Source organism: Macaca mulatta, chromosome 1 (assembly GCF_049350105.2).
Source record: "Macaca mulatta isolate MMU2019108-1 chromosome 1, T2T-MMU8v2.0, whole genome shotgun sequence".
Taxonomy (NCBI): Eukaryota; Metazoa; Chordata; class Mammalia; order Primates; family Cercopithecidae; genus Macaca; species Macaca mulatta.
This window is the reverse complement of record NC_133406.1, coordinates 24,590,079-24,609,474: the sequence shown is the minus strand read 5'-3', so window position 1 is coordinate 24,609,474 and position 19,396 is coordinate 24,590,079. Positions and strand designations below refer to the sequence as shown.

General features: G+C 49.0%; 1 protein-coding gene across 1 annotated transcript in view; it reads left to right on the top strand.

Annotated features, from left to right (window-relative positions):
• The window catches only part of GPA33 (glycoprotein A33), a 39,206-nt gene extending 20,028 nt beyond the window's left edge, over positions 1 to 19,178 (top strand). Inside the window, exons 3-7 of the mRNA XM_015125386.3 lie at positions 614 to 830; positions 6,335 to 6,490; positions 16,189 to 16,308; positions 16,917 to 17,049; positions 17,549 to 19,178. Of these exons, the coding sequence (XP_014980872.1) occupies positions 614 to 830; positions 6,335 to 6,490; positions 16,189 to 16,308; positions 16,917 to 17,049; positions 17,549 to 17,681 (759 nt within the window). The 3' untranslated portion in view covers positions 17,682 to 19,178. The remainder of the gene's footprint in view (positions 1 to 613; positions 831 to 6,334; positions 6,491 to 16,188; positions 16,309 to 16,916; positions 17,050 to 17,548) is intronic.
• The last annotated feature ends 218 nt before the right edge of the window (positions 19,179 to 19,396 follow it).

Sequence of the window (19,396 nt, the reverse complement as noted above, 5' to 3'; positions counted from 1 at the left end):
TAACAGAATCACAGGTCAAGCATTTTGCTCAAGGTCATCCAATTAGTACATGGTAGAATGGGGATTTGAATTGAAGCAGTCTGGCTTGAAAGTCTGTGATTTTAGCCATTACCACATATAATTTGATAAATGATGAGTTTATCAATCAATCAGTACATTCCAAAGGCAAGAGTCAAGTAAATAAAGTGGGTTTGGCAGCCAAGGCTGGCTGCCCAGCAAGACACCTGGTACATGGAAGTGCTCAGTAAATACTGGTAGACTGAATGAATGAAGATAGGCGATGGAGAAAATGGAATGGATAAGAGAGATGCTGGAGATTACAAGAGGTGAAAGCGCTGGGATCCCAGATGGACCCATTTACCCACATGTGTACTGTGGTATGAACTGCCTAACTTCTTTCAATATTTTCATTTTAAAAATAAATTAAACATATATATATAATAAAAGAAATTCACAAATTAGTAGCATGTATGCGAGCTATTTGTTCTGAGGGGTTGACATGTCTATGCTTCTGGGTCCTGGAAACTGGGGGATGAGGGTGGTCAGGGCAGGCTGGAAGCACCAGGCAAGGGCCTTTGGGTGAAAACCTAGTGCCATTTCTTCTCTCTCCCAGGAAAGGGTGGTCATCTGGCAGTTTTCAAACAAAGACTACATCTATGGTGAGCTTTATAAGAATCGTGTGAACATATCCAGCAATGTTGAGCAGTCCGATGCTTCCATCACCATTGATCAGCTGACCATGGCTGACAACGGCACCTACGAGTGCTCCGTCTCCCTGATGTCAGACCTGGACGGCACCACCAAGTCACGCGTCCGCCTCTTGGTCCTCCGTGAGTGTCTCCAGTCTTTCAGGAGTTGCAGGAAGAGGGTGGGCTGGTGGCAGCACAGGGAGAAGAGCCCTGGTGATGAGACAAAGCCAGAGGCAGCAACAAGGAGCTCAGACTCCTCCCCTCGTCCAGGTTGTCTCCGGCAGAGGGACCGTTCCTCCCTTTGCCACTAAACACTATTCTGAGTTCTCCGCCAGTGGCCAACAGTTCTCGAGGACAGAGAAGGCCGATTTGGAGTGGTCCTTGCTCTGTTGGTGGCCTTTCCCCCATACCAACTCCTCTTTTTCATGCCATACTTATTACAAAGATAAAGGAAAATCTTAAATCCTATTGCAAAGACTCATTGTGCCTTAATTGGGTGCACATCATGATTCTCTTGTATCTTTCCCTGTCATAACTTTGGCTACCCAGCAGAAATTCTTCATGCCACCATCTGCTCACCCCCATCCCTCAACACATACTCCATCAATCAGGTTCTACTCCCTTTGAAATGTGTCCCAAGATAACATTCTTTTCATAGGAATGACTTATTATTGGAATTTATAGTTTGGGAAGGATCTGAAAGATCATCTACTTTAATATCCTCATTTTGTAGATGAGGCCCAGAGAAAGGAAGCAACTGACTCAAAGTCAAATTGTTATTGGAAAATAACTGTTATTTAATGAGCACTTAGTCTATGTCCAATATAAGAAATGGCACCACTGCTGAGAGGTTGCAATGCTTTAAACCAAAACAAAGATCCTTTTTCCTTCTTCCTTTTACATACTTGATTGCATTTTATTTTTAATTAATATGTTTAATTTAAATTAAATTTATTTTAAAATTTAGTTTAATTAGTAATTAAGATATTTTAATTGCCATAAGGTGGTTGCCTGACATTTTGAAAGCATTATAGTGAGTCAAACTATACAACTGTGCAAACTAGCATTGTATAAAGGATAACTAAGGTCTCCTTCCACCCCACCCCCTAGAGAGGTAGCACAGGTAGGTATTCCCTATTTTCCTCCTGTCCTTTCAACACACACACATTCCTGCGTACTTTTTTCTTTTCCTTTCTTTCCTTTAAAAAAATGGAATCATATTATAAAGATCACTGCGTTTTTTCTTTCTAGCCATGTTTCATGCACATTTATCCAGACGGGCACATGCAGATCTACTGATTAACAGCATACATTCTCTCACATGGAGGTACCATGATTTATTCAAGTGTTCCATACTGATGAATATTCAGGCCATTAACTTTTTTTCTTTGTATGAACAATACTACAATAGACACCCCCGATACACACATGTACATATGTATGTTCGGGGTCTCTTAAAGCGCTCTCATTTCCTTTGGGCAATGGAAGTATTAATGCACACTTCCCCGAAATCCTCCACATAAGCATTATGTAAATGCTGATCCCCTGCCTCCCAACTAGATCCAGAAGGATACAAATTTAACCTGAGATTATGGAACTCGGTGAAACCAATGTTTTACTTTTTTAAAACAGAAGAAGGGTCGGGTGCAGTGGCTCATGCCTGTAATCCCAGCACTTTAGGAGGCCGAGGCAGAGACCCGCCTGAGCAACATAGCCAGATCTCCTCTCTACAAAAAAAATAAAAAAAATTGAGGTGGAGGATTTCTTGAGTTGGGGAGGTCGAGGCTGCAACGAGCCGCGGTGATCCAGCCGCTGCCCTCCCACCTGGTTGACAGAGACCGGCCTCAAAACAAACAAGCAAGCAAGCAAGCAAACAAAAAACATAGAGAAGAGATAGCCCATTTTTAAATGCACTCTAAGAAACAAGTTTAAATTATATGCATATAAACATACATAAATAAAAACATATATAAACACACACACACGTTTTCTTTCCTAATGGCTTTGCAGCTAGGCTATTTTAAGGCAGCCGGCCCACTCGGGCTGGATGACCTCAGTAAACCGAGGTGAGCAGGAAGCTCCCAGCCGGGCAGCCCCTCAGCCCGCGCCTCGGGGCAGCACGCGTGGTCTCAGTCTCGTTCTCAGCTGGGAAAACTGGGGCTCTGGGACCCGGGACCCGGTGCCGCGGAGCGAGATCGGCGGTCTCCCCGGCCTCTGGCGCCCCCTGATGTCTGTAGCGGGAGTCGCAGGCCTCGGAGAGGCCTCGGCACCCGACTGGTTCCCTTTCCCCTCTCTCCCTATCACTGCTCCTCTAGTAAATATTCAGGTAACATCTGCAGTCTGCTGGGGAGGTAAGACTGAGACTGCACCGAGGCCCCGGAGTCTCACGGTCCCCACATGTGTGGAAGGACGATTTGATCTGTTAAAGATCTGTTTGATCGGAGGTCCTACCTGTGTTCCATGGTGGAAGGCTGAGGAGAGAGACCTTAGTGAGGGATCTGGACAGGGTGAGAGCAGGGGTTCCCGGGTGAGGCCAGAGGGTTTAGGGGCTGAGAACTGACACATTCCGCCCTGAGGCTGATCTCTTTGGGAGTGGCTGGTCACTTCTTTGCCATTGTCTGTACCTCTGCCTCTGGAGAGAATTAAGGATTTGCTTTCAGCAGTTTTCCCTTAGCAAATGGTGGTTTCAGCAAAGCCGTAACCGTTTTTGGATGCGTTCAGATGCCTTTGAGTGCTCTGTAGATGCCAGTAGGCCTCAGTTACTTTTCTTCCCTTTTTGTCTTTTATCCCAACGAAACCTGGTTGTAGAAAGGCTCTACTGTCAGTCATGCACACTTGGTATGACTTTGGGGACACCTGGGACTCCTCCGGTGGGATTGGTGTTTTGCCCGCTCTCCAGTTGTGGAATAAGCCTTTGCTTCCTATTCAAGGCATTCCTGGGAAAAGGCTGAATGGTTTGGATGCGTGGCGAGGGATACTCCCGTACCTCTGAAAAGCTCAAGAGAGAACGCTTGGCTCAGCAAGCCCATCCTAGGGGTCCTGTGGGAAGTGGTGTTCACCTTCTCTTGTTCCCCAGGGACCTGCTTGTTGGCTGCTGGTAAGAGTGGTCCTTAGGCCGCAGCCTCCCCCTCCCCACACTGCTCCAGTCCCAGGGTCTGGTCCAGGATAAGTGAGGCCTGGCCTTGAACTTTGGACCTCTGATGTTTAGGAACCATTCAAGGGAAAGCAACAATCAGGGAGGGTCTCTAATTTCCCTCATGCTCGCCCCACACCTGGCCAGCCCTGACTATGGCAGCAGAAGATGTTGGGCGCACCCAGCAATAGCCTGGCTGTTTCCAAGAGGAAATACTGTGGCTGCCGGGCTAGAGGGGAGTGGTGTGTGTGGAAGGGTTTCTCTCAGCAGCTGCCGGGTGGGGCTGAGATCAGAATGCACTCCTGATGCTCAGAGACCATGCACCTGGATTATAGAATGAGCAGCACTGTTCTTTGGGCAAGCAAGCCATCCAAGGGGATGTGAAAAGAAAGACGCGGCCGGGCGCGGTGGCTCAAACCTGTAATCCCAGCACTTTGGGAGGCCGAGACGGGCGGATCACTAGGTCAGGAGATTGAGACCATCCTGGCTAACACGGCAAAACCCCGTCTCTACTAAAAACACAAAAAATTAGCCGGGCGAGGTGGCGGCGCCTGTGGTCCCAGCTACTCGGGAGGCTGAGGCAGGAGAATGGCGGGAACCCGGGAGGCGGAGCTTGCAGTGAGCTGAGATCTGGCCACTGCACTTCAGCCTGGGTGACAGAGCGAGACTCCGTCTCAAAAAAAAAAAAAAAAAAAAAAGAAAGACGCAGAGGGGACAGGCTTGCCACCTAGAGATTCCATGAGCAACCCTCTCCACTGTGTGTCCTCCGCTTCTCACCTCCAAGGACAGGACCCGAAGTCTCAAGCGTGCTTCATGCTGCTTCTTGCCTCTGAGCCTTTGCACGTGCTGTTCGCTCTGCCTGGAGTATCATCACCTCTTTCTCCGACCACCACTCCCACCTCCACCACTGGTCTTGTTTACTGTCTTGCTTCCTTTAGGCCACAGCTGATCTTGGGATTGGGACTGTGTTTAGGCCTTATCCACCCCAGCAGCCTTGCCTCCTGCCTGGTCATTGTTCAGCTACTTGTCTTTTGACCCCACTAGATTCCTTGACCCACTCACTGTGTCCGCCAAGTGCCCAGCACTGTCAGACACACAGTAGGCACCCAGTGAGGTTTGTAGAATGAACCCAGCTCCACAATGGTATCTTGACAATGCCGAGTGAAAGGCGCAGGGTTAAGCTTCCCGGAAATCCAGGGAATCGGGTTGGGGTTGAGATGAGGGTGGCTGCCGTTCTGGGTAACCTCCAGTCTATGGGCTTCCCTCTCCTATCTCTGCGCCCTCTGCCTGCTCGAGTTCCCTCAGTCCTCATCCTTCACCCTGCGCACAACTTTACTGCTGCCTGGGGGTCCTCCCGTCATCCCGTGCTCATGGCAACTGCACGTTATCAGCAAAGCACAGGAGGAGGATGGTGCCGAACCCAGAGAGAACATTACTAAGAAGTTAGAGTGGAAGGCTTCAGAGATCACTTAGTCCAGGGGTAGACAAACTAGGACCAAATCCAGCCCACAGACTGTTTTTACATTTCTAACATACTATTTAAAGAGAAAAAGTAGCAGCAACAATGACAATATGTAGTCTGCAAGGCCTAAAATATTGCCACCTGGCCCAGTACAGAACAGGTTTGTTGTCCACTAATTTTATAGAATGGAACACTGAGGTCGAGGGGAATTGAGGATTTCCCCAAAATGGCACAGATGAATCAGTGGCAGAAGGAGCTCATATAGGCTGGTGGAGAGTGCACAGGATCTGGAGTTAGAAGAGCTGGGTTCTAGTCCCAGCTTTGCCAGGACCCATGAGCAAGTGTCTTCTCTGGGCTTCAATGTCCCCATCTTTCTTTCTTTATCTTTTTTCTTTTCTTTACTTTTCTTTTCTTTTTTTTTTTTTTTTTGAGATGGAATTTTGCTCTTATTGTCCAAGCTGGAGTGCTATGGCATGATCTTGGCTCACTGCAACCTCCACCTCCCAGATTCAAGCAATTCTCCTGCTTCAGCCTCCTGAGTAACTGGGATTATAGGTGCGTGCCACCATGGCCAGCTAATTTTTTGTATTTTTAGTAGAGATGGGGTTTCACCATGTTGACCAGGCTGGTCTCGAACTCCTGACCTCCGGTGATCCACCTACCTCGGCCTCCCAAAGTTCTGGTATTACAGGTGTGAGTCACCTCGCCCAGCTGGAACATCCCCATCTTTCTAACAGCCATGTTCTGCTATCTTTAAAATCCCAGGACTGTAAACTAGAGCACACATGAAACCATGCCTTCGAAAGCTACTGCAGGCCCACGATGCTTCCCAGCATATGTACCACTCCTCTGTGATGGTGACAGACCACTGAGGGCATATTGGGGTAAACTGGTTTTACAGCGTTCCATCTCACTACTCAACTACGGAATTTTCTGCCTGTGAACAAACAAGGCAGTATGTGTGCGTGGGCGGGGGTGGGGGGCGGGGACGGTGGCTGTCACCAAGCCCCACCTGCCTCATGCCTTCTCTTTGGTCTCTCCTCTACATAGTGCCACCCTCCAAACCAGAATGCGGCATCGAGGGAGAGACCATAATTGGGAACGACATCCAGCTGACCTGCCAATCAAAGGAGGGCTCACCAACCCCTCAGTACAGCTGGAAGAGGTACGACATCCTGAATCAGGAGCAGCCCCTGGCCCAGCCAGGTAAGAGGGCAGTAGGGAAGGCGGGCTACCCACATCAAGGTGCAGCACGTGCAGCTGATTGGCTAGGGGCTGCAACTCGGGTTGACCAGTCAGATCCCCCTGAAGGCCGCTTGCTTCCCTACCCTACCCCTATCCCCATATCCCCACTTCTCTAAGCACTGGTTTCTTGTTTTTAGACAGAGTCTCCCCTGGTCGCCCAGGCTGGAGTGCAGTTGGCATGATCTTGGCTCACTGCAACCTCCTCCTCCTAGATTCAAGCGATTCTCCTGCCTTAGCCTCCCAAGTAGCTAGGATTACAGGTGCCCACCACTATGCCTGGCTAATTTTTTGTATTTTTTTAGTAGAGACAGGATTTCACCATGTTGGCCAGGCTGGCCTTGAACTCCTGACCTCAGGTGATCCACCCACCTCAGCCTCCCAAAGTGCTGAGATTACAGGTGTGAGCCACTGCACCCAGCCAGCACTGATTTCTTATAATAATACCTACCTCATAGGTTCTGGCAAGAAACAAAAATGATTCATGTAAAGCACGTAGCGGAAGCCGTGGTAAATGTTAACTTGTTTTCTTTGTTCCGCATTCCTCAGTTCTCTTGGATGAACGTGCCCTGATATGCACTCTGTGCGAAAGCATGGGTAGGATTTTAATTTGATTGTGTCCTGAAGTATACATTTGAGACCCCAAGTCTAACTCAGCGGCTCCACTCAAAGGTGGGAAATTTAACCTTCCCATTCCTTATCCAGGCGGGTCCATCTCAGCGGTCACAGACCCCCACTGCCCCAAACACACCACCCTTTTATGGCTTCACCCAACTACAGCACCATATTGCTGTAAGGGTCCTTAGGGGAGGCGATGGTAGATTCAGCTGTAGTTGCCAGGAGACCAGTTTTGTACTGGGCAGCTTGGTATTTGACCTTTCAGTCAGGAAACTAACTGGAAAAAAAAAAAAAAAAAAGAGCTATATAAAAATCCTACCGTCCTTTCCACATCCAGAACCAATGGGTGTGGAAATACCCTGGTGGAGTCCCAGGGCGCCTAGTGCCCACCCCTGCTCCTGAGGATCAGGAAGGACAAGGCTTGCTGGGTGCTGGGTGCAGTGGCTCATGCCTGTAATCCCAGCACTTTGAGAAGCTGAGGCAGAAGGATCACATGAGGCTAGGAGTTCAAGACCAGCCTGGGCAACATGGTGAGACTCCTGTCTCTACAAAACATTTTTTAAAAATTAACTGGGCGTGGCAAGACTCACCCTTTAGTCCCAGCTACTCAGAAGGCTGAGGTGGGAGGATCGCTTGAGCCCTGGAGGTCGAGGCTGCAGTGAGCCATAATCACACCACTGCACTCCAGCCTTGGTGACAGAGCAAGACCCTGTCTCAAAATAAAATGAAATAAAATAAAATAAAATATTTTTTAAAAAGAAAGACAAGGCCTGAAAGGTGTCAAGCAGATTTAGCTTCTGGGAGGTCTTTCAGTTGAGTGTAGTTGGAAAAGGAGGCCAGAGGTGGAAAGCAAAGCCAGCGGGGTACACAGCTCTTCTGAGAAGATGAGGTGCCCAGGGGTGGGGGTGAGGACCGGGGGAAGAATATCTGGTGTCCTGGATAAGCCCAGCCGAACAGATGCACACACTGGGGGTGCACTCAATCCAGGATGAGTTTTATCACTCGTTTGGGGGCAAATTGCCTTCTTAAAAAAGTTAGTAGAATCCACTTGACCTAACTTAAAATAGGTCAATGTAACATAGATTTTCAACAAGCTTCCAGTTGTGTTTACGTATTTCCAGTTGGCAACTTTTTATCGAGTATGTCTGGAATTTTTGTTGAAACCACCTGGCAGCTATCCCAGGGCTCCGTGGCCTCCTCTCTCTGGTCTGTGAATAGCCTAGTGACTCCAGTCATGGTCATGGTAGGTCTGCTGTGGACACTGGTAGTGTCTGATCTTCTTTCCAGCAAAGTGTGTATAAGAGCGCCCAAAGCTGAAGGTTACAGGTGGCAAATGCTATAATAGCTTTATACCCAGTGGTGATGTAACACAGAAGATGCATAAGATCAAAGAAGGGTTCTCCAAGGAGTGGGTATTGGAGTCGACAGTGGTTAAGAGCATGCCATGCGCTTGACTCCTGGCTCGGACATTTGTTAGCTGTATGACCTTGGCAAGTGACTCAGCTTCTTTGTGCCTTAGGTTCTATGTCTGTGAAATGGGCACAATGCTAGTGTTTACTTCATAGGGTTGTGAAGTTTAAATGAAAGTAGATATAAAGCACTGAGACCAGTGTCTGGTAGGTAGTAAGCACTCATTTAATGCTAAGTATTATTAGCTGTTGTCTGAGTTGGGTCCTCAAGGATGAGGAGGCTTGGCAGGGAGAAAAGGAAGGAATCATGACTATCTGGTGTGGCTGAGGGGCAGAGTGCATGTGTAGTGTAGGAATGGTGGGAGATATTCTTGTTAAGAAACACAGTGACGAGAAATCACGAAGAGTCTGTGCGTCACACCAGGGAGGTTAGTCTTTGTCCTGTAAGCCACAGGTACCTTCTGAGGAGCCTCACAAAGGGACGCCACAGCTGCAGTTCTCTCCTGCCTCCACCGGGAGACTCCTCTGGTTGTTAGAAGCCAAAACTTAGCTCTTTCATTAACCAAAGGGGAGAATCCTGAGGACAGGAAAGGAGGTGAAAAGAGAACTGCTTCTTTAATTTGTGAAAGCTTTAATTTGTGAAAGCTTTATCCTGTCTCTAGTTAAGATTTGCTGAGTCAGAATGCGGACCTGGGGGTGACAGAAAAGAATATAGTTAATGTCCATAACAACACGCTCTTGCATCTGGAGACATTGTGGGGTGAGGGCAGAGTTCTCAAAGCCTTTGCTTCCACCCCGCTTCACAGAGCCTTGGAGAATCTGCCAATTCTGGCCAGGTGCAGTGGCTCATGCCTGTAATCCCAGCACTTTGAGAAGCTGAGGTGGGTGGATCGCTTGAGTACAGGAGTTTGAGACCAACCTGGGCAACATGAAACCCTGTCTCTACCAAAAATACAAAAATACAAAAATTAGCCTGGCATGGTGGTGTATGCCTGTAGTCCCAGCTACCTAGGAGGCTGAGGTGGGAAGATCCTTGGGCCTGGAAGGCAGAGGTTGCAGTGAGTCGAGATGGTACCACTGCAGCCTGGTCACTAGAGCCAGATCTTGTCTTAAAAAAAACAAAACAAACAAACAAAAAATAAATTTAAAAAAAGAGAATCTGCTAATTCTTCTACTTCTGTGGGTCAGCCTAAATTATTTCTGGCTTTTAAAACATTTCAGTCCACTATGGATGATTTGCAGAGGAGGGTACCTCTGCCCTCCTACATCTGAAGACAATTTCCAACATTACAGATTGGTTCTTCCGACTAAACCCTCAGTGGAAACAAGCTAGCAGTGAAAAGAACAGGGAATCTAGAATCAGGAAACAAGGATTTGAGTCCTGACTTCTCCACTTTGGAGCTGTGAGTCACTCACAGCCTCTTTGACCCTTAGTACTGCCCTTTGAAAAACATTGGGATTCCCCAAAAGCTGTGAAGAGGATGAGAGGAGATCCCACGCGTTATAGCTCTGAACAGACGTTGTAAGCTGTGTCCCAGGAAGCTGAGTTTCATGCGCTGAAGAAACAGGAATTTGGATATCAAGGAAGTGGGGGAGGGGGTAGTTCTGGGGCCTGGAGCACTTAAGGGGAGGAGGTTGCGAAGGGTGGGGACCAGTCCCGGGAGGATCGTGAGGGCCCTGTGTGAGACAGAGGTGGCAGCAGGGGCTTGCCGACAAGCTACGGGATTGGGTAGGGGTTGGGGGGATGCAGAAACGTTAGATCTTGTCAACGTGACATTAGCGTCTTGGTGAGACCGGAGGTTCTCTTAAGGGGAATCTCACCACAGCTGGAGCAGAGGAAGGTGGGAAGCGTGTGACCGTCCTGTGCATTCCCCTTTCTGACCACAAGGTGTCGCCACTGCAGCGAAAACATTAGTTTTCTCCGGATTTCGGAAATTACTAGTCCCGTTCCGAAGGAAAAGGGGCTTGGGAGCCCCAACTCAGAACAAAGAAGGTCCTGTGACACAAGACCTGCATTGGTTCATCCCAGCAGCTTCTAATGCACACCGTTTGCATCAGGGAACTGGGGGAGGATAGCGCTGACTCAGTGGACTAGGAAACCCCATGTTCCCCACCCTCAACAAGGCCTAGAGCTCAAACCTGGAGTCTGACGACTAAAAAGGTCCTGACTGTGCAATGTGCTGCCTACACTAAACCCAGAGTCTGAGCTTCACCCTCTAAAGTGGTGGGGAATCTGTTACGAGCTCTAGACCTCGTAAGCATGCCCAGGACCATAGAGCATTTCCTAAAGTGTATTCCTTCAAGATGCCTCTTAAAAATAACAAATCCAATTCATTTAGAAAATGGAGAGCATGAATACCACACCCCGCTGTCAGAGGTTCCCAGTGCTCAACAGCATTGTAGGAACTCTGAAAGTGCTGCCCTTAGAAAGCTTACTTAACCCTAACTCAGTGATTCCTATTGCTTTTTTAGGGACCCCTCCATGCCGCATATTAATATCACATGTAAACAATGTTCCAGAAAACATACTGAGGCGTGGAATTCTAGGATAGAAGGGAGCACATTTTATGAAGAATGAGCATCCAGAGAGTGTGTCCTGGGGTTCAAGGGAAGAATTTGAAGAAAGTACAAGCGAAAAGGCTGAAAGAAAATAGCACCAAATCAAAGTGTTATTTCTAGGTGATGGAATTTATGAATGATTTTTATTTGTTCTCTCTTCTTTAAAGAGGCTTTCCTTGGCCCTTTGGATGAGATTAAAACCCCTTGCCATAAGTTCAGATGGTACCTCCATCTTGAACTGTAACCACCATCGTTTCATGTCTGTCTTCTTTGGGAACCTGGAAACACCAAGAGGACAGGGACCCTCTTTATCTCGTTTATAGCTGTGATCAGCAGCTAAAGATTTTCTGTATTGAACTGAATTGAAATAATAGTTTTATATCATTTATAAATTATTATAAGGAGCATACATTGCTTTTATAATAAAAAATTTTATTTTATTTTATTTTTTTGAGATGGAATCTCGCTTTGTTGCCCAGGCTGGAGTGCAGTGGTGCGATCTCAGCTCACTGTAACCTCCACCTCCCAGCTTCAAGCGATTCTTTTGCCTCAGCCTCCCAAGTAGCTGGGACTAGAGGCGTGCACCACCATGCCTGGCTAATTTTTATATTTTTAGTAGAGACGGGGTTTCACTGTGTTGGCCAGGCTGGTCCCGAACTCCTGACCTCAAGTGATCTGCCCACCTCGGCCTCCCAAAGTGCTGGGATTACAGGCGTGAGCCACTGTGCCAGGCCACAAATTTTTAAAAGAAAATTATCAGTGGCTCCAGGGAGTTCTAGACCTGAAACAGGATTTTTGTTCCTGTTTTATCATTTCTTAATTTTGTGTCCTTGAGCAGTTCACTTAACTTCTTTAAGCCTCCAGTTAACTCCATGAATTGGAGATTGAAATATTGAGGGTTGCTGGAAGGATAGAGGACATCACATTTGAGGATGTGTACTGAGCAGCACATCTGGAGAAGGAAAATCTTGAGATGCAATCTTGCAAGAAAGTGACGATGGGGAGGAGAGAGGGCTGCTCCCCTGGTTTCGCCCCTAGCACCAAGTGGCAAGAGACAAAGTTGTTATGCTTGACAGGGCCATATCTGTGACCTGAAGCTTGGACTTGTTACTGAAGATTACGGGCAGCCCCTGAAATGTCTGAACAGAGCAGTGACAGGATCGTATTTACAATTTAGAGCGTCTCCTAGGAATGGCGTGTAACCACCTGGTGGCAGTAGGGATCAGGCAAGCCTGGCTCTGCAGCAAAATTAGAGGATGCAGGTCTCCAACTCCTCTCAAAATAGCAGTTATAACAAAGCATCTTGGATGGCAGGACATATATATATGCCCAAGCACAAAGCTCTTGCTCTCAAGATGATGAAATTCAGAGGATGATAGATTGAGGGAAAGGTCTTCCATGAGACATTCTGGTCCATTCTCTTGGATTCCGGAGATCAGGTGTTTTCACTCCCACTTTCCAGAAGCCTGGAGCTCAAAGAAGTTAAATGGCTTGCTCAAGTGGCGGCAGATGCAGAGGAAGAGTCTAGACAGTCTGCCTTTGTCCCACCCCAACAGCACACACATTCAGCACCCCCCATACCACACACGCAACACATCACACACTCACCACACACACCACACACATCACACGCACCACACACCACACATCACACACTCACCACACACACCACACACCACACACACCACACACCACACACACTACACACGCACCACACACCACACATCACACACTCACCATACACCACACACACTACACACGCCACCACACACTACACACATCACACACCACACACACTATACACGCCACACACACCACGCACATTACACACCACACACACACCAACACATCACATACCACACACACTACACACACCACACACATCACACATCACACACCATACACACTACACACACCACACACATCACACACCACGCACACTAAACACACCGCAAACACCACACCAACACATCACACACCACGCACACTACACACACCACACACATCACACATCACACACCACACACACTACACACACCACACACACACTACACACATCACACACCACACACACACCACACACCACACACCACACACATCACACACCACGCACACTAAACACACCACCACACACTACACACATCACACACCACACACACTATACACGCCACACACACACCACACACATTACACACCACACACACTAAACACACCACACACACACCAACACATCACACACCACACACACTATACATGCCACACACACCACACACATTACACACCACACACACTAAACATACCACACACACACCACACCAACACATCACACACCACACACACTACACACACCACACACACACCACACACACACCACACACCACACACACTACACACACCACACACACACATCACACACCACACACACTATACACGCCACACACACTAAACACACCGCACACCACACACACTACACATGCCACCACACACTACACACATCACACACCACACACACTATACACGCCACACACACACCACACACATTACACATCACACACACTAAACACACCACACACACCACACCAACACATCACACACCACACACTACACACACCACACACACACATCACACACCACACACACTACACACACCACACACACATCACACACCACACACATCACACACTCACCACACACACTACACACGCTGCCACATACACACCACATCACATGCACCACACACACTACACATGCCACACACCACACACAACACATACCATATGCACCATATACACTACATGCACCACACACATCACACTCACCACACACACCACACATACACACACCATACATATCACACACTCATCACACACACATGCATCACACACGCTACACACACCATACACACACCCCTCACGTACCATACACTATACACAACACACACACTGCCCCCCATACCACACACATATACTACCCAGACACCCCAGAACACCATACACCACACACACACACCATACGCACACCACACACATCACACACACTACATACTACACACTACACACACCACACACCAGACACGTCACACACTCACCGTACCCCACACACTACACACACCACACACATCACACACACGACACACTACACACTACACACACCACACACACTCACTGTCCCCACACCACACATATACCTCCCACACTCTACACACATTCACATACCACACACCACATTCACCACCCCTCTACCACAAACACCCCAGAAACACACACCACACACTACACACAGCACACACTCCTTATACATACACCACACACTACACACACACACCACTCTCATAGTGCACAGCACACCATACATCACCCACTCACCACATGCACATCTCATACCACACACACTCCTTATGCCACATACACACACCACACATCACACTCCCACCACACACACTATACACACCACACATCACACACACTATACACACACCACACATCACACTCCCATCACACACACTATACACGCACCACACATCACACTTCCATCACACACACTATACACACCACACATCACACTCCCACCACACGAACTATACACACACCACACATCACACTCCCATCACACACACTATACACACACCACACATCACACTCCCATCACACACACTATATACACACACCACACATCACACTTCCATCACACACACTATACCCACCACACATCACACTCCCATCACACACTATACACACACCACACATCACACTCCCATCACACACACTATACACACACCACACATCACACTCCCATCACACACACTATACACACAGCACACACCACATTCCCATCACACACACCATACACACCACACATCACACTCCCATCACACACACTATACACACCACACATCACACTCCCATCACACACACTATACACGCACCACACATCACACTTCCATCACACACACTATACACACACCACACATCACACTCCCACCACACACACACTATACACACACACCACACATCACACTCCCATCACACACACTACACACACACCACACATCACACTCCCATCACATACACTATACACATACCACACATCACACTCCCATCACACACACTACACACACACCACACATCACACTCCCATCACATACACTATACACATACCACACATCACACTCCCATCACACACACTATACACACACCACACATCACACTCCCATCACACACACCACACACACCACACATCACACTCCCATCACACACACCACACACACCACACATCACACTCCCATCACACACACTATACACACACCACACATCACACTCCCATCACACACACTATACACACACCACACATCACACTCTCATCACACACACTCCTTATGCCACATACACCACACACATACTCCTACCACACACAGAGTATACACACACACTACACATATTTCACACACACCACATACCATACATACACTACTCTCATAGAGCAAAGCACACACACACTGCACACCACTGACACACCACACACACACTGACACACAACACACACCGCATAACACACACACACACCCCACACACTTCTCTCATGGCAGAAATCCAGAGATCAGAGCTTTTGATTTCCAAAGTAATAATATCTTCTGATTAGAAAGCATTTTCATGCAATACCTAATGTGTATTATGTTTCCTGAGCACTTACTACATATTAGGTATTCTGTTGTGGGCTTACATTTATTATTAGTACCTCATTTTATGCTCGCAAGTACCCTGTGAGGCAGGTACTATTGTTTCTGATTTTAGTTGAGGACATGGAGGTTGAATGAAGCTGAGTTACTTGCTAAAGACAAATTAATAAGTGGCAGAGCCAGGTGTCAAACCCAGGGTGCCTGAGTGAATTCTAAGCACTTCACATTGTGAGCCCTGCCTGGTTTAATCATCCTGCAGCCCTGGAGGTGGAGAGGGGGGTCTGGCCTGGAGAAGCTCAGTGGCAGAGTTTGTGCCTCCCTAAGAGTCCAGACCTCCCGTTCCTGGCTATCTCCACTCCACTGTGGTGCCTCTCTTCACCCTGACTCTTCTTCCCCTGCAGCCTCAGGCCAGCCTGTCTCCCTGAAGAATGTCTCCACAGACACGTCGGGTTACTACATCTGTACCTCCAGCAATGAGGCGGGGATCCAGTTCTGCAACATCACAGTGGCCGTCAGATCTCGTAAGAGCAGTTTGGGGAGGGAGGGCTGACAAAGGCCACAGGATAACTGGTGGTGGTCCAGAGACCACCGTGAAGAGGAATAGGGGAGCCTCTCTAGGGCCACGCACCTGCAGGGTAGCTGTGGTGACCTAGGCAGGATGGACTCTGTGCCAGGCACCTCTCACTCTGAGGCCAGTCCAGTTCCACTGGTGTTTGGAAGTGGAACCTAGGACTGACTTCTAGGACTGAGAGGCTTCATCAGTCCCACCTGCCTAGAAGTCACTCAGTGGGCGTGGAGGAAGTACCCAGGGCAGCTGCCGCAGAGTCTGGACCACGTCCTTCTGGGGTGAGACACCACGTCTAGCTTAACGAGCTGGCTGAGCTGACACCTGAGGACTTTTGCAGCGCCAGGGTAGCCCAGAGAGTGTTAAGATGTGAAGTGGTCTATATGTCTCTGTCTGCACCTCCATCCTGAAAAGTATTCCTGGGCCATAGCTGGTCACGTTCCTCCAAGACCATGCCTTTCATGGAGTGTTACCAGAAGCTGGCAGCTGCTGCTCCCCTGGCTGGGAGGAGGCCCAGAGCTAGCTTAGAAGCTTAGCTAGTGCAGCTGCTCTGTCCTCTTGCAGCCTCCATGAACGTGGCCCTGTATGTGGGCATCGCGGTGGGCGTGGTTGCAGCCCTCATTATCATTGGCATCATCATCTACTGCTGCTGCTGCCAGGGGAAGGACAACACTGAAGACAAGGAGGATGCAAGGCCGTGAGTGTCTGGGCTGGTAGCCTGTTGGAAGGGTCTGGGGAAACTGGAAATATGCATCCCAATTCCTCACAGCCTCTTCTACTTGCAGCCCCCATTTTGTGCAGTATATCACCCCCATTTTGTGCTGACAAAACAATGACCTGCCCAACCCATAAAATGTGCATTGCAGCCCCAGGACCTGCCTCCCAGACCTGTGGTTTTCCAGTCTGGGAGCTGAGGGCAGGGCTTCCTGCGGCATGACTAGAGCCAAGTGTGGCCTGGAGCCCCTGTCACGGGGCCAGTTCCTCCTGGGCTGGTAGAGCCAGCCTGTTCCTGTAACCCCCTCAGCTCATGCATGGAACAAGTGTGTGGCACCTTTACTCTCAGCCCAGCCTTTCAGCCCAGTGTCCTCTGCAGCTGGTGGGTGGGGAGGAGGTCTGGAGGCTGCTCATGAGGACCAGCTCCCTTGCGGGTCCACCTGAGAGCAAATCCTTCCCCTCTGTCCCCCGCTGCCCTGCAGGAATCGGGCAGCCTATGAGGAGCCGCCAGAGCAGCTGAGAGAACTTTCCAGAGAGGGGGAGGAGGAGGACGACGACAGGCAAGAAGAGCAGAGGAGCACGGGGCGTGAATCCCCAGACGACCTCGGCCAGTGACGAGCCGGCAGCAGAGGGCGGCGGAGGAAGGGTTAGGGGTTCATTCTCCCACTTCTGGGCCTCCCTTCTCCTCTCTAAGCCCTGTTCTACTGTCCCTCCATCCCAGACATTGATGGGGACATTTCTTCCCCAGTGTCAGCTGTGGAGAACATGGCTGGCCTGGTAAGGGGGTCTCTGTGACTGACCCTGCTGACCTCGCTGTCCTGTGAAGTAACCCCTCCCAGCTGTGATACCTGGTGCAGGGCCTGGCCCTCGTTGGAGACCAGGCTGCAGCCTCCAGTTCCCTTGTAGTTGGCAGGAGCTCCTGGAAGCACAGCACTGAGCATGGGACGCTCCCGCTCAGAACTCTCCAGGGAGGCAATGCCAGCCTCGGGTGGTGGGGGCTGCCCTGTTCACCTGTGTGCCCAGCACCTGGAGGGGCTCCGGGCAGAGGGTGTGCACTCCACACATTTTTGTTGAATGAATGAAAGAATAAGTGAGTATGCTTGGGGCCCTGCGTTGGCCTGGCCTCCAGCTCGCACTCCCTTTCCTGCTTCACTTCCCGTAGCTGCCAGTATGTTCCAAACCCTCCTGGGAAGGCCACCTCCCACTCCTGCTGCACAGGCCCTGGGAAGATTTTGCCCACACACTTTCCATCTCTGCCTGTCAATATCCTACCTGTCCCTCCAGGCCCATCTCAGATCACAAGGATTTCTCTAACCCTATCCTAATTGTCCACATATGTGGAAACAATCCTCTTACTTTGTCCCACATCCAATCATGGGCCACAAGACACATCCTCTGAGCAAGTGCCTCTCGCTGCATTAGAGTGCCAGTTCCTTGAGGCAGGGCCTGGGCCTCATGGCTTTTGCTTTCCCTGAAGCCCCAGCAGCGGGCGCCCATCCTAGTGGGCACTTAAGCTTAATTGGGGAAACTGCTTTGATCGGTTGGGCCTTCCCTTCTTTGGTCTCCCTGAGATGATTTTAGACACAAGGATGACTCCCACCCAAACCCACATATTCATTCAGTGAGTTAAATATGAATTGATTTAAAGTGAACACACACAAGGGAGCTTGCTTGCAGATGGTCTGAGTTCTTGTGTCTTGGTAATTCCTCTCCAAGCCAGAATAATTGGCATGTCTCCCCAAACCACACAGGTTCCTGGTTGTTCCTGCATCCTGATACCTCAGCCCTGGCCCTGTCTAGCCCATTCGGGCTCTGGTTTTCTGGTGGGGCTGTCCTGATGCCCTCCCACAGCCTCCCTCTGTTTGTCGAGCATTTCTTCTACTCTTGAGAGCTGAGGCAGCGTTAGGGCTGCTCAGGTCTCATGGCCCAGTGGCTGGTCTTGCCCAACTGCAGTTTACTATTGCTGTCTTTTCTGGATGATCAGAAAAATAATTCCATAAATCTATTGTCTACTTGCGATTTTTTAAAAAAATGTATATTTTTATATATATTGTTAAATCCTTTGCTTCATTCCAAATGCTTTCAGTAATAAAATGTGGGTGGAAATTCTTATTTCTTTTTTAATGTAGATTTTGTTTGCAGTAAGATAAAGCTTGGGTCTCATGGGTCATCTCTACTCACCATAGCACTCTTCTGCTTCCTAGGGGAGGCGAGACAAGGTAATGGAGTTGAGAATCCTGGGGTCCCTCTGCTCGTGGCCACAGTAGGGTCAGGCAGTGCCTCTAGTGGCTGCTGGGAATAGGACAGATTCCTGCCTGCTAGTGGAGGTA